This window comes from Condylostylus longicornis, unplaced genomic scaffold (assembly GCF_029603195.1).
Source record: "Condylostylus longicornis isolate FDR11 unplaced genomic scaffold, ASM2960319v2 ptg000038l, whole genome shotgun sequence".
Taxonomy (NCBI): domain Eukaryota; kingdom Metazoa; phylum Arthropoda; class Insecta; order Diptera; family Dolichopodidae; genus Condylostylus; species Condylostylus longicornis.
The window spans coordinates 15,923,052-15,937,684 of NW_026578007.1; the positions used below are offsets into that span (position 1 = coordinate 15,923,052).

A 14,633-nucleotide genomic window follows, 5' to 3' on the forward strand; every position below is an offset into this window, starting at 1 on the left:
CTTACCCAACTCACTATAGCCTTTCGCTATTCTTCGTCATTTATTTTTGCTCCTACCAAATTATTCTCTCTGTTTATTCTCTTATATTTTGTTTTTGCTAAGTTTATGCGGAGGACAATGACTTCTGCTTTTACTTTCAAATCATTGACAGCTGCTTTCATATCTTCCGTTGAGTGGCTTACAGTGAATGTGTCAGCTGCATATACCAAACTGCGTAGTAAGTTTCTCGGAGATTTTTCAAGTTATTGTTTTTCTGCTGCTTCTTTCATGCATTTGTTCAACAGTAGTGGAGACAGAAGTACAGTCCTTGTCTAATTTTTGCCTTAATTTCGAATAGACTGGAGGCTTTATAATGTTGATGATTACCGGGTGATTAGGTTGACGAAACTGAAATTCTATTACCCGTTACATTAAATAGTTTCGAAAACCTTTTCAAAGTCTACGGATGTTATAGTAAGCTTTTATATTCGACCGACTGCTGTATTATAAGTATCAATGAGTTAGGTTGTTCGGGACACTTCCGTACATTATGTATGTTGTTAATATTTAAAATTATTTTCAATAATTTTTATTAAAATTAAAAAATTTTGATTTTTTGAATTCCAAAATTTTATAACATTTTAAAGACAATAATATCATGGTATCAAAATGGTTTTAAAATTTAAATCGAAATCTCTTTTATGAATTTATTCAAAAATCAAAAAAATGTGTTTAAAATGAAAAAAATCACTCATTTGTAAAAATAATCAAGTAAAATAACGTTTACATTTGAATTAATAATGGCTTAAACAACGTTTGACAGGCGCAAAATGATAATAAAATAACAAAAACAAAGAAAATTTCAAAAATTTTTGATAGCTCAGGTGAAACTACTGACTTAATAAATTTGTTAAATTTTTTTTTTGCTTCCTTTTGCATATTATCAAAACATTTCTCTTTAATTTGTTTATTAATAATCGAATTAATTTTCATATGTTTTACATAACACCAAAGATGATGGGGTATAAAAAAAAATGTTTTGATTTTTTCAAACTTATTCAAATTTTTTTTGTGTTAATTCATTAAATGGTCCTCTTTAAATTATTAAAAAAAAAGTGAAGTATTTTAATATGTTTAAGTATTTCTACCTCCACAATTATGATTATTTGATGTGTATAGGAAAAATATTTTCGCCGTAAATAGAATTACCCAAAAAATAATAAATATATAGAGGAAAGAAATCAGAAATGTGATAAAATCTTTAGTTGAATGTTATCCGATCAATTTTGAACTCGTAGATAAACTAGAGACCTACCTTTAGGGAACGATAAAGGAAGCAATTATTTCGCTTTACTCATGTGAGAGGGTTATCGGCAACAGGTACAACCACCAGATATGCTTGATTCATTGGCTTTATATCGCGGTGATGAGATTCTGATATGTTGGCCATTAGTCTGAAACAGGCAAGCAAAATTCAAAGGAATGGTATTGATGCTAATATTGATCATAAGTGTATCCTACAAAGGAACCATCAATCTAACCTATCCTAACCCATCCAGTTTATGATACATAACGGGTTTTCGGAAATATTTTTATTTTTTAATTTATTTAAGACTTCTCCTTTTATTTGCCGTTATTATAATTATATTAGAACACGAATTTATTATATACATAAAGATATAGTTATGTATATCGATATTAGAATCCTTTTATAATAACCCTTTTAATTTTTAACTTATGAATTCAATACAAAAACACAAAAATTCTATGAAATAAATTTTCTTTTTGAAAAATCCGTAATTTGTTTTAGAAACCATATCGTAAGATAGTAAGATAGGCAAACGCATCTCTATTAAATTTAAATATATTTCGGAAATATCATAACACTTTTCCTATATCATTATTAAAAACCAATAAAAAGAAAAACAAAATATAAAAATTTACTGGTCCATAATTTCTATCTAAAGTAAAAAATTTATAAAAATATTTAAAAAAAAAATAAAAATCTTCAAAACTCTAAATTTTAATCAAAAGAGGGAAAAAAATACTTTATTAGAAAAAAAAAAACACATTAAATGCGCTTTATGTAAATTAAATTTAAACCTCAGTTCAGTCTAAACTAACAAAAAAAAAAATCATAAACCAAAAATTAAAATATTAATAAATTTGTTAGCAGAGAGTTAAAATTGATAGAAAAAAAAAACAGCAAAAAAAAAAAAAAACACCGTCAAAATATAAAAAAGAAAACAAAAAATGTTATTAATCACGGTATACTCCTATATGAAACCTACTGAATTTAATGTACTCTATGCGGCATTTTTATATTTTTTTCCATATTATAACCAAAACAAAACAAAAACAGAATAACGTAAAGTAAAGCCTGGCTCAACAAACAACTTAAAAATTCAGATGATTTTTTAAAACTTAGTGATACGACGGCCTTCTACCATACAACATCTCTCTCTACAACAAATAATTATCAACGATAACTGAAAAATAATTTAATCAAATATAATCATATATACGCATACACTGAGGAAAAGTAAATTTTTATTTCTCATATAAAAATATTCTTAGCTTCAAAACAGCAAAAAAAAAAAAAAAGAAAAAAATTAATAAAATTAATAAAATGCTGGTTCGTCATCCGTTTTAAAACATCAACGTTTTAAGATAAAATTAAGAGTACTGAATTGTGGTTGTCTTTTCTCAAATTTTTAATTGCAAAAAAAAATCAAACCAAAATTATAATATATACAAAACAACGCAACAATGACTACAATTTAAAAATTTAAAGCTTGGCTTAAACTACAATTCTGTTATTGATATAAAAAATTTCATAGGTTATACTACATGTAGCAACTATACTCTCCCATAAACAACAAATATTATTACTAAAGAATTAAAATTAAAAATTTCTGTTTTGTAGTTTTAAATTTTAAAAAAAGAGAATTTTTCAAAATCGCTCTACATAGTAATAAAAGAGTAGTTGAGAGCTTTTTTAATATTGCGATTTGCGGCTTGTGAGTACTATAGTGAGAGAGTTTCAATATAATTTTAATGTTAAAAAAAATTTCAGAAAATTTTGTGATTTCGCTACAATAAAAATGAAAATATAAACAAAAAATAAACAAGAAATTTTGAAAAAAATTATTTTTTTTTTTTCGTTTTATGTGAATTGTGACACAATCGAGCTGAATTACTACCTTTTTACCAATTTTTGTTTTTGCTTTATTAAAAAAAAAGAAAAACTGCTTCTATGTTTTCACGTCATTTTAAAATAATTTTATGCTCAATTTATCGGGCAAAATAAAAATATTTCAACAAGAAATTAAAAAATTATATGGTGGAAATAATAACAAAAAAAAAAAATAAAAATTATAATAATTTCAATAAATTCAATAACATTAAAGTAAAAATTATAACTAAAACTTTTTTTGATATGGTGCGAAATATTAATTTTTTATACTAATTTGTTTATATGAAGTTGGTGGTAATGTTATGAGTAACATTTTTACTGCATAGTTTTATAGTTTATATAAAATCGCATTCGCAAATTATTGTATTTAGTGTACGTTATACAAAACGTTTATAAAAAATAAAAACTTAATTTAATTAATTTGTGTATATATGCATTTGTATTTAATATTTACTTTTTTGCAATGTGAAAAATAAATAAAAGTAATTATGTAATTACATAATATTATACTTTGTATTAAATTTATTATTTTGTGACAATATCCAGTTAATTATATTTTAAATTTTCTTGTTTTAATATAAAAATGAACATTAAACAATTTTGTAATTATATGTGACTTTTTAAGATAAATTTTAATTAATGAATAATTTTAAACATTTAATTATGAATAAATTTTAAAAAACAAAATATTTTGCTATGTTAAAAATAAGTTAAAAAATTTAAAATTACTCCAAAGTGAGTTGAAATAAAATTAATTAAAAAAAAAAAAATTAAAAAAATCATTGAACTCATTTATCATTTTTTTTTTATGCATATATACATTTTTACATTTACATAGTTAATTTATAAAAATTTTCATTAAAATTTTGTTATTTATTTTAATAAGTTTTCATATAATATATGCGTTAAATAAAGTAAATTTTCATCTATATTACAAAATAAGCAAAAAAAAAATATATAGAAAAAATGGCTCGTGTATTCATTATCATTTTATTTTTTTCGGTTGTTATTGCACAAAAAAATAGTTTAAATAGTTCAACTGCTACAAAATTATTAACAGAAGGTAAGTTTATTATAATTAATCAAATATGTTATTTCATTTAATTTTTGTAATTATTTCAAAACTTAAGAATAGGAGTCAAAAATTAAAACTATATACATAGTTTTTACTAATAAAAATTCAAGGAGTTCTGTAAAATCACATTTGATACTATGTAAAGCCCAATAATTTTGTACGGGAATTGAAATATATATTTGTTTATATTGTATTTGATTAAAATATATAGGTTATTTTTACAGTAAAAATTGATCTTTTACAAAATAAATTATATTTTAGACTTATAATGAAAAGAAGTTTTCTATATTACAATAAATCGAAAAGATTTTATAATAAACATAAAGAGTTTTGAACCCGAAATTCTAGAAATTTAAATTGTTTAGAATAAAAATTGAATTTGATAATGATTTTCTATTATAATAATCTACAAGTTTTTCAATATAGTAAGATTTAGTATATGTATTTACAAAATGGCCATTAAACATGTTTTCTATATATATTAAAAAATTATTTTTACATATTCATATACAGTACATGGCTGTTATTAGAATATTTTTAAATCAGTTTTTTGTTATAAATTCTCTTATTCAATTTTCAATTGTAATACATTGTTCCAAATTTCATAAATAAGAATGTTTAATATTGGATTAAATTCTAAATTGATTAATGTGTAATTATTTTTTTCAAACAATTTTTTTAAAAAACTATAGCTTTGAATAATGTTCACAGAAACTGGAATATTGCATTGAATGAGAGTCTTTAATATTTTTTAACAACTTTTATGAAGATTTTCCAAACGAGCTCATTTTAAATGACCGGAGCTCATTAGTATGTGAACTAGTTAAATATGGCTAAATAATAAAAAAAAAATAAATTTTTTTTTATCTTTTAAAATTTATTAAAAATTTTCTTTTAAAGTAAAATGAAATTAATAAAATAAAATTTTTCCTTTGTCAGATTTCCTGTCAAAAAGGTTTTCTTTCGAATATTCTAAATTTAAAACAAATCCATAAGTCTATTTCCAATTCAAAAGAAAAATATTTGAATTATTTCATTTGAAAATTGGAACTCTTTTGAATTGAAAGGAGACTTTTAGTCTCTTCTCTTATTTCAAAAAGAACGTATGTAAATGTATTTCATATTAAAAATTATTAAAAAAAAACATTTAATAACATTTGAGCTATCTTAAACACGTGAATATTTTTAATAAATAAATTTTAATTTAATAAATTTTTGTTTGTTTAAATATTAACCCGTGGGTTATAAATATTTATGTTCGAACAATTTATATGCATATAATATTAGAATTACATACATATATTATAATTTTAATAGAAACGGTTCAATCAAAAATCTATTGAAAATCTTCTGCTCTATTTAATTTATTTTGCGTGTTAAAATTATTTTAATATTTATAAAGAAACAAAAATGTTAATTTTATTGAAGGTTAAAGAACTGCTTTAACTTTTTTTTTTTGTTTTAATCTCCATATATTTTTAGTTTTATACGATTGGGTTTTTGGTTTTTTTTCCATTATCATTCATAAACTCTGAACTCTTTAAAGATTTGGTTTTTTTAGAAGTTTTATGAAATTATATTTTGATTTTAAGATTTTACTTTTAACTTGGAAATAAGAACTTTATTATAAATGCAGTATGAGTCAAGGTTTGTACCCATACATGACAAATGTTGCTTAGATCAAGCATAATAACCATGTGACCAAGTGACATTAAAATAATGACAACCTGATGGAGCATTAAAGAAATATTTGATTAGGCCCAATATGAGTAAATAAAAGAACAAGGCGAACGTAAACCAATTTTTTATAAGTTCAAATGTTTTAAATACTTGTATATGGATTTAAGAGTACTCCCGTATGTGGTAGCAATAGATTGTAGGATCAAATAGCAAAGTGTTAAAATTAACACATTTGAACTGAATTGTCTACACTATTAAATTAATATCAAACAACTAAATAGACCTAAAATTCCTTATGTGTTGTAATGTTATAAATTTCGGGTGACAGCGCATCACGACTTAAGAGAATTTGCAATCGCTCCCAACTATATAAGTATTAAGCATTTTGAATATTATAAATATAAATCTGAAATTGAGGATGAAATGTTTCGGAGTGTAGCACCAAATAAAAGCTCTTCTCTGGCGGAAAAAATTTGGCGTTCGAAAAACAATTCGACGTTAAAATTGTATATTGTTCGTTATTATTATTGTATTTGCATTGAGATATAGTTTGATTACATTTAAATAAATAATAATTAAATTTCTACGTTTGTTAATGCTACATTTAGTTTTATGTATATAGTAAAAGAAGCATAGAAAAACTGTAAACATGATATTATGATAAAAATATTATCATAATATTATTTTAGTTTTTATTTTGTTTTAATGTTCAGTTAAGTAACAGTATTAAGGCCGTCATATACTTATACTAAGTCATAAATCTATATTTTACTTATAATAAAATGTCAATTTCAATGACAAAAGCGTAAAAGCGTATAAAAGTATAGAAAAGTTTTTAATATATATAAAAATTTTCGCAAAAATTAAAATTATGAAAACTTTAAAAGAAAAAAAATTAATTTACTGCTAATTACGTCTGTTCGTTTATTTCGGTTTCAATGTATGTGTATTTACACATACTTAAACTTTTTGATATAATGTAGATTTACATTTCACACTTTAAGTATATGCTTTATTTTTCTAAAATTATAGTGTTTGTAAGAAATAATATAATTTGACTGTCTTAACAAATTTTAATAATAATTTTTTAGTCCAAATTATTTTTATATTTTGTTCGAATGATGAAATTTATTAATATGAAAATTTAAATAAGACGAAAATTCGTAATGTAGCAAATTAACTATATGTTGCGAAAATAAGGTCAACAATGAAAATAATTTGCATTGTTAAAATACAAACAACTCAGAGACAGGAAAAATAATAATGTGACAAAATTAATAAAACAATGTATGAAATTATTTAATTATATTTTTTTTGCAAATCATATTTTTACTTTTATATTTAATAATACTCAAAAATTAAAGTGTTAAAAGTTGCAGTCTTATAAAATTTAATTATGGGAAGTGAAAATAGCATATTTTTAGGCTTTTTGAAACAAACTGCTCTAAAAATTAAATAATTAGATAATTTCTGTTGTTTAATAATTGTGAATCTACTGTTAATTATTTACTTAAAGAGTCGTAAAGTAAAGTTGGTATTGTCGAAGTTTTGCATAACTTTATTTGGAATAATTTTGTAATATTAAAAATTTCATTAAGTGTTATTTATTTAAATTGTCTGACCTCAGTATTTCTCCGTAGATTTACCAATTTTCATATTAAAACACAAAATCTGTAAGTAGTACATAATTCGTATTATATAACATTGAATAGTTTTCTTAGCGTTTCTTGTAGCTTTATAAATTAAATTTCTATTTCCATTTGAAAAGCAAATTAAATATAAATTGAAACATTAACCTAATATTTGTTTTTCAAATTTAATTTGAAAATTTAAAATTATCACCTTAAAAAATTTTCTTATGAATTTTTATTAAATTTGTTTATAAAAATAATAAAATTAACACCTGCAATTTTCAATACGATATTATAATTATATTGATTATTATATTCAGAAAAATATGCTTAAATCACTTGCCATAACAAACGAGACGCTTTTAAATTAAAAAAATTTTTTTTGTATTAAATCAACTAACTGTCATATTTAAGTAATAACAGACGAATATTTTAGGAATGTTAAATAGAATCGCGTATAAAGATGAATCAAATTTAATTTAAATATTTTTTGGAATTTAAAAAATAAAATCTTTTATGTTTAAAAAATTATATTGTAATTTAACGATATGGTGTTGATTAAAAATAAAAATTTTAATATTTTGACCTTTAAAAATGAATTTTTAAATAATTTTTTTTTTATTTAATTTAAAGAAAATTAAAATAAGAAAAACAAAATCTGATATGGTCAGTCCGTGTCTTGTATGCTTATATTCTGACAGAAATTAAAAAAAAATTTAATATATTATTAATTTAGAAAAAGGACTGCTGATAATTATGAGTTTTTTGTTCTTGTAAAGTAATTCTTAATTTATAGAAAATCATTAAGCGTTTTGTTAATATTTTTTCAATTTTTGAAATTTGGTTCTTAGTAACATACTTAAGAATCCTTATTAGAATTCATATAAATTTTGTTGTTATTTGGGGGATCTAAAATTTTTAGAATACATATGTAAAGCTATTGTTGATATTAAAGTCGAATAGGGTAAGGGTTATAGGGTTTATAATAGGGAAATAATTTTTATTATACCTTTCTTTATGATTGAAAAGCATATTTCCATTGAAAAATCGTATAAAGAAAATTTAGTATGATCACAATACCTCTCTTATTGTATGAAATCATGACCATTATAAATTTGGATAATATTAAAGTTCATTTGTCTTTTATATTTATGTTGTATTGCATAGTTAAGTTAAAAGTTTTATATGAATTTTATTGCACTCATGGTTCATTGTTTATTTGTAAGATACTAAAAGCATAATTTCAATTTTACTAAATGAGTATATAATTTTTTGGTGTTGAAATTCTTTACAATATTCACTTTAAATATTAATTTATTGCAATTATTATTGTGTATTATATTTTTTGAATGAATGTTGCAATGATTATATTTTTATTTTGGAACGCGTTGTAAAGTCAAATCTATATCTAAACGTTGTTAGCGAAAGCGCTTCTGCTGATTATACAAACCGTTGCAAATAGGTTACACATCAAGCCTAATAGGGGTTCTCATGTCTTTAGAAAATCAAGAAATTTAAACTTTCTTATAAGTATTTTCTAAATAAATCATCTTATACTAATATTCTATATAAGCTCTACGAATTTTTAACTATTCTTTGCACTTTTCTTATTTCTAAAGGTAGACAAACTTGCTTCTGACCGCCTGATATTTCCATTTATACTCAATAGTCTTATATGTATCTAATTTTCATTATGCTAGATTCTTGATCTAAGATATTCTCAGATAATAATTTTTCAATTGTGAGGTATTTGTGAAGAATTAAATTTTTTAAACAAAAAATTTGAACATAAAGGTCTTACATATTATAAGACCATCATTTTCGGAAGAAATAAAATATTTGTTTAATTATAAACGTTTTATATATAAATTATATTTAACTTCCGAATTAAATTGATAAGTAATAAATAATGAATGCCTATAATCAAGAATTATTAACAAATTAAAATACAAATGTAATTAAAATATCAAGAAATACTTGAAAGATTTTTATAAAAATATTAAATAAATTTTTAATTAATTTTTTTTTGTTATTTCAGAATTTTTACTTTTAATAAAATTTAACAAAAACTTAAAATTAATTATCAATTTTGTTTTTTTCTGTGTATATACAGATTTATTTTGTTTATGTGTGTATATGATTATGTAGGTATATTTAGCAACTTGTGCGACGTTTTCCTAACAATTTACATGAGTTTCCGTATTAATATTGTAGTTTTTGTTTTTATTTTTTTTTTGCATTATAATTTTTTTGTTTTTGTAGAGTAAAGGAATATTAAAACCTTTCAAAAGAGGTTTTTAAAAGGTTATTTAATACTGGATTTTCTAATTTCGAAAAAATTTGTCAAACATGTGTGAAAAATTATAAAAACAAGAAAAAAATTTATGAGTAATTAGTAAAGTTTTAATAAAAATATAGGAAAAGAATATGATTTTTGTTCCGATAATTTAATTTATTAATTTAATTTTATATATTCAATTTTTCATATATTTCATTAAATTGTTGTTGTTTGCTTCATAAATTTTATTATTTTATCGTTATTTCAAGGATTTAAAATTATAAATTTTTGTAAATTAGCTTGGAATTGCTAAGAAACTCCTTTCCTTTTTGATTAGTGCATTTTTGATTAATTGCTTTTAACTGTGCAACTAATATAAAATTGTGCAATTACTACTGGCCAATTTTTTCTCATGGGTTTTTGTTATTTTACATAATATACGCGAATTAATACAATTGTAAAAGAAAAATCGAATTATATTTTTTTGTCATTTCATAATGAAGAGTTTCATACTGAATCAACAACTCCGAGATTGCGTTCGTTTAGCAACTATTTGAACATTTTTAATTTATCTAATCATATCTGGCAGTTGGTGAAATATTGCTAGAGTTTTAGAGTCGATATTTTGGAAGGTAAGATGGGTGGAAAAAAATTTTGTTATAAAAAAGCAAATACAACTTCTAAAAAACCTATTATCGAAGAAAAAGGAACTGGTTTAAAGTGTTAGACAATTCCGACGGACATTTTGTCATTGTAGTGTTAACATATATTTTATTCTGCAGTTTTTTCAATTCGAAAAAATATTGCAGCATAGTTTGTAAAATATTTCCATCAATAATTACCAATCAAGGTCAAACTTGACTGTGTTAAATTAAGCACAGTGGGTCAGAATGATATGATAATAAATATAAAATAGGTATGTACTTGTAATGTGTTTAGTATTTACTTGTAACATATTTACATTACAAGTAAATACATATTAATATTTTGTATAATTTAGGTATGTAAGAACTCAGTTTTTAGTAAATATCCTGATATACTTTTCACAAATGCTTGCAATTAAATTTTATAGTTTTATATAAAAAATCAAATTTCCTTTCAAAAATCTTTTTAGAATGTTGTGAAATGTAGGATTTATTTGATATATGTACATATATAAGTTTTTCTTGTATTTAAAGAATGAGTAGAGGAAAGCTAAGTATAATTTTACCGAAAATTATTACATTTTTTATTAAAATACTTCCACAAATTCCACAGTAATTGCTGAGTTCGAATTTTTTTTTTAATAATGAAAAGTAAAGACCAGCTCTTTTAAAAATAGAATTGTTTTCCCGGTGAAAGGCTATATGTAAAAAAAATTAAGTTTCTCTTGTCCACCACTGTGGGTCATCTGCGAGCTGAATCATATTTCTTTAATCATATTAATAATTTAAAAATTGTAATATGATACATAAGTTTTTAATATGAGGTCATTATTGACAAGTATAATAAATAATAATGTCACTTGCTATTGACTGTTTGCGCTATATGAAATATAAGTACTAGTATTCAAAAATGTGTTATATGAGGTTTTTTATCAGTTCTTGTTAGGCTGCGTTTAAATATAATATTCATGTATGTAGTATACAATAAATTATGAATATTCTTAGTGTAAAAGTAAATTATGAACCTGCCATAAAATAATTATCATTAATAAACAAACTCATTCAAATAATTAATTATCTTACATTTAAAGGTGTTTTAATGTTTCGTTAGATTTTTTCGTCTTTGAATTTTGATTAATCCCAAATCAGATGCTTATAACAAAAACAACCAACCTTAAAATTTTTCAATTTTAAAATTTACATATTAGAAACAAAAATAAAATTAATAAAGATAAGAAAAAAACTGCGTAATGAATTTTAGTAAATTTTTTTTTTATCATTTTTGTTTTTTTTTAATTTTAATGCGATCAAAAAATTTTGATATGCAAAATAAGTAAGTAAAGTTTTTTGATCCAAATCTGTCATAATTTTAATCCGTTATTTATCATTGAAGTTAAGCATTTATTTATTTGGCTGCTACTGTTTTTTATAAGAAAATTTAATAAAAAAAAAAATTCTACCTTAAAAGTGTAAAATATGCAAATTTTTCAAAAAATTCATTGAACACAGTTAAAAATTTTTTTAAATATTGTATTTATAATTTCTGTTGTAATTCCAAAATTTTTTGTAATTCAGAATAACTTAAAAATTAAGTAATATTTGAGTTTTTTTTTCTTATTTAATATTAGATATTTAGGTTAAAGCTTTACGCTGTACAGAGAATATTACGAAATATTTGATTTGAATTGAAAATTGAAGATAAAATTTGTATTTAAATAAAAAAACAATTTGTAATTTGGGACGTTAATGTTTTAGTAAGTGATCTAGTTTTTTTTTATTTACTTTTTTATTGCAAAATCAAAAAAATAGAAAATCGCCCACATAGTCACTCATGCCTTTTAGGGAACATATATAGAAGATACATTTACAATGTGTATAAATCAATGTAGCTGTGGTATTATTCACTGCTACGCTTTTGAACGACTAGCACGCAGACAAGTTCATTTAATAAAATAACATTCTTAAAATTCAAATATAGAATAAAGATTTTATGAAATACGAGTATGAGAAATTGTCAGTGATTGTTTTATAAAATTATTGCGAAAATTACGATAATAATTTTGATTTCATTTTTTTAATTTTAAGTCAATTTATAATAAGCTGAAATTTGATTATTCGATTCTCCTTGACTATACGTTCTGTAAGGTTCTGAAATCTGCAAACAAGAGTTAAAAATTACGATCACATATTGTTGCAGGATGAATGCACTTTGAATTTCTATATTTATATTCCGTAATTTGAACTTTTGAATAACGACTCAAATGTCCTGTAGAATTTTTAAAGAAAATAAATTTCTACGTACTGAAGAAGATAATCAATCTTATTATACGGGCTTGTAACAAGTGCAGAAATAGGTAAAGCCATTTATGTATAAAAAATTTTGTGTCATATCTGCCATTTTGTGACATGGTACGACAAATTGAGATATTTGTTAGTGGATTGAGGTGTGTATTGTCGAATTTAGGCATCTACTAGTGAATTGAACTATTCATAAAGCATTTTAGTGAATTGAACCATTCATAGTATCTATATTAGTGAATTTATAATATTAAATTTCCGAAAATTTCATTTTATAAAACTGTATACGTATAATTCTGAAATTAATTCTTATTTTTTTAAAAAGAAAGGGGTGCTCCGCCTAACTATTCACACAACAATTATGCACCAGGCTAATAAAAAGAGCAATTGTCATGCTAACCAACTCTTCCGTTAGAAATAAGAACTCCCAAACCAATTACAGAAATCCATCAACTTACTTAACAAATCTCAAGAGCTGTACCTTCTGAAATAGTGGTTGTGTGTTTATAATTCTGCTTTTCTATATAAATTTACTATTTTTTTATATAATATGAGATAATATGAGCTAGGCAAAAGAGTAGAATATATGATTCTACTAAACAGCTAAGATTCTATTAAACATTTAGTAAATATTATTAACCCTTTTAGTTGTTCCATAACCATTTAGCACATATGTTTATTTGATCGTAGATTTAATATCAGATTATACGATGCTTAATATTTATAATTCTGAATAGCTTAATTACATTCCAATTATAAAATTGTTTCAATTCATTAATTAAAGAAATCATTTAATATCTTCAATAAATATAATTTTTTAGTCCAAGAACACCATGTAAATTTAATAAAATCTTATCTAAACTAGAACAAAATCTTTACAAATAGCATATTTGTTCTAAATTCCTTTCACAATTTTTTTTTGCTTAACAAAATTTCTTAATTACGAAATCATAATTTTTTTAATAAAAAAATAAAATAAAAAACAAATATATTTAATTAGTTTAAGTAATAAAGACTAGCTTTTTGTTAACTGGTTTATCATTTTAAATTGAAATGAAAATGACTTTTTTTTTTTTTGGAAATAAAAATGTCATATCCGATGAATAAACTACATTTTTGTTTAATATACTCGTACCTTCATATATAATTTAATTCTATATATACATTTAAATATTTAAAATTCAAGATAACATCAGTATCATGTGTTACATAACAGCTACCAGATTCCAAATACGATCAAAATATTAAAAACCTGATTGTAAAGGATTTACGAAGCAAAAAAAAAAAATTATATAATTCAAATCAAAAATATTAAATTTATTTAATTAAGACTTAAAAATTAAAAAAAAAAAAAAATTTAATTAATCTGTTAGATTTACAGATGATTGAATTGAGTGTGCATACAGTCTAAAATGTATAACAACATTTTTGAAGATTTCGTAATTGCCATTCCAAAATATTTTTATATTTAAAATGCACTACACCATTATATTTCCAATGTAAAATATAGAAGATTTCCTTAACCTGATGAAGAAAAACAAAAAAAAAAAAATTTAATTTTTTTCTTACCATGAGTTCAATAACTGGATTAAAAAAATTTTTTTTTTTTGCAATATTTTAGTGTTGAGATTTCTGGCCGCCTCTATATATTTATTACTCAATAATTAATTACTTAAAAAAATATTTTCTTATTTATTTCTTATTTATTTAAATTTTATGATGCTGACTCTGTTTTGTTATTGCATACATGCATATACTCGTATATATAGGTACATGAAAAAAAATTCAATTGATTGCAAAAATATTCTCATTAGCATACCAAGCAGAGCAGAGAGTGTAAATTAAACAAAAA

At 22.4% G+C, this 14,633-nt stretch overlaps 1 protein-coding gene across 1 annotated transcript in view; it reads left to right on the forward strand.

Annotated features, from left to right (window-relative positions):
* The first annotated feature begins 4,105 nt into the window (after positions 1-4,105).
* Positions 4,106-14,633, forward strand: part of LOC129608924 (uncharacterized) — a 115,712-nt gene continuing 105,184 nt past the window's right edge. The window contains exon 1 of the mRNA XM_055520727.1: positions 4,106-4,238. Coding sequence (XP_055376702.1) covers positions 4,142-4,238 — 97 coding nt within the window. The 5' untranslated portion in view covers positions 4,106-4,141. The remainder of the gene's footprint in view (positions 4,239-14,633) is intronic.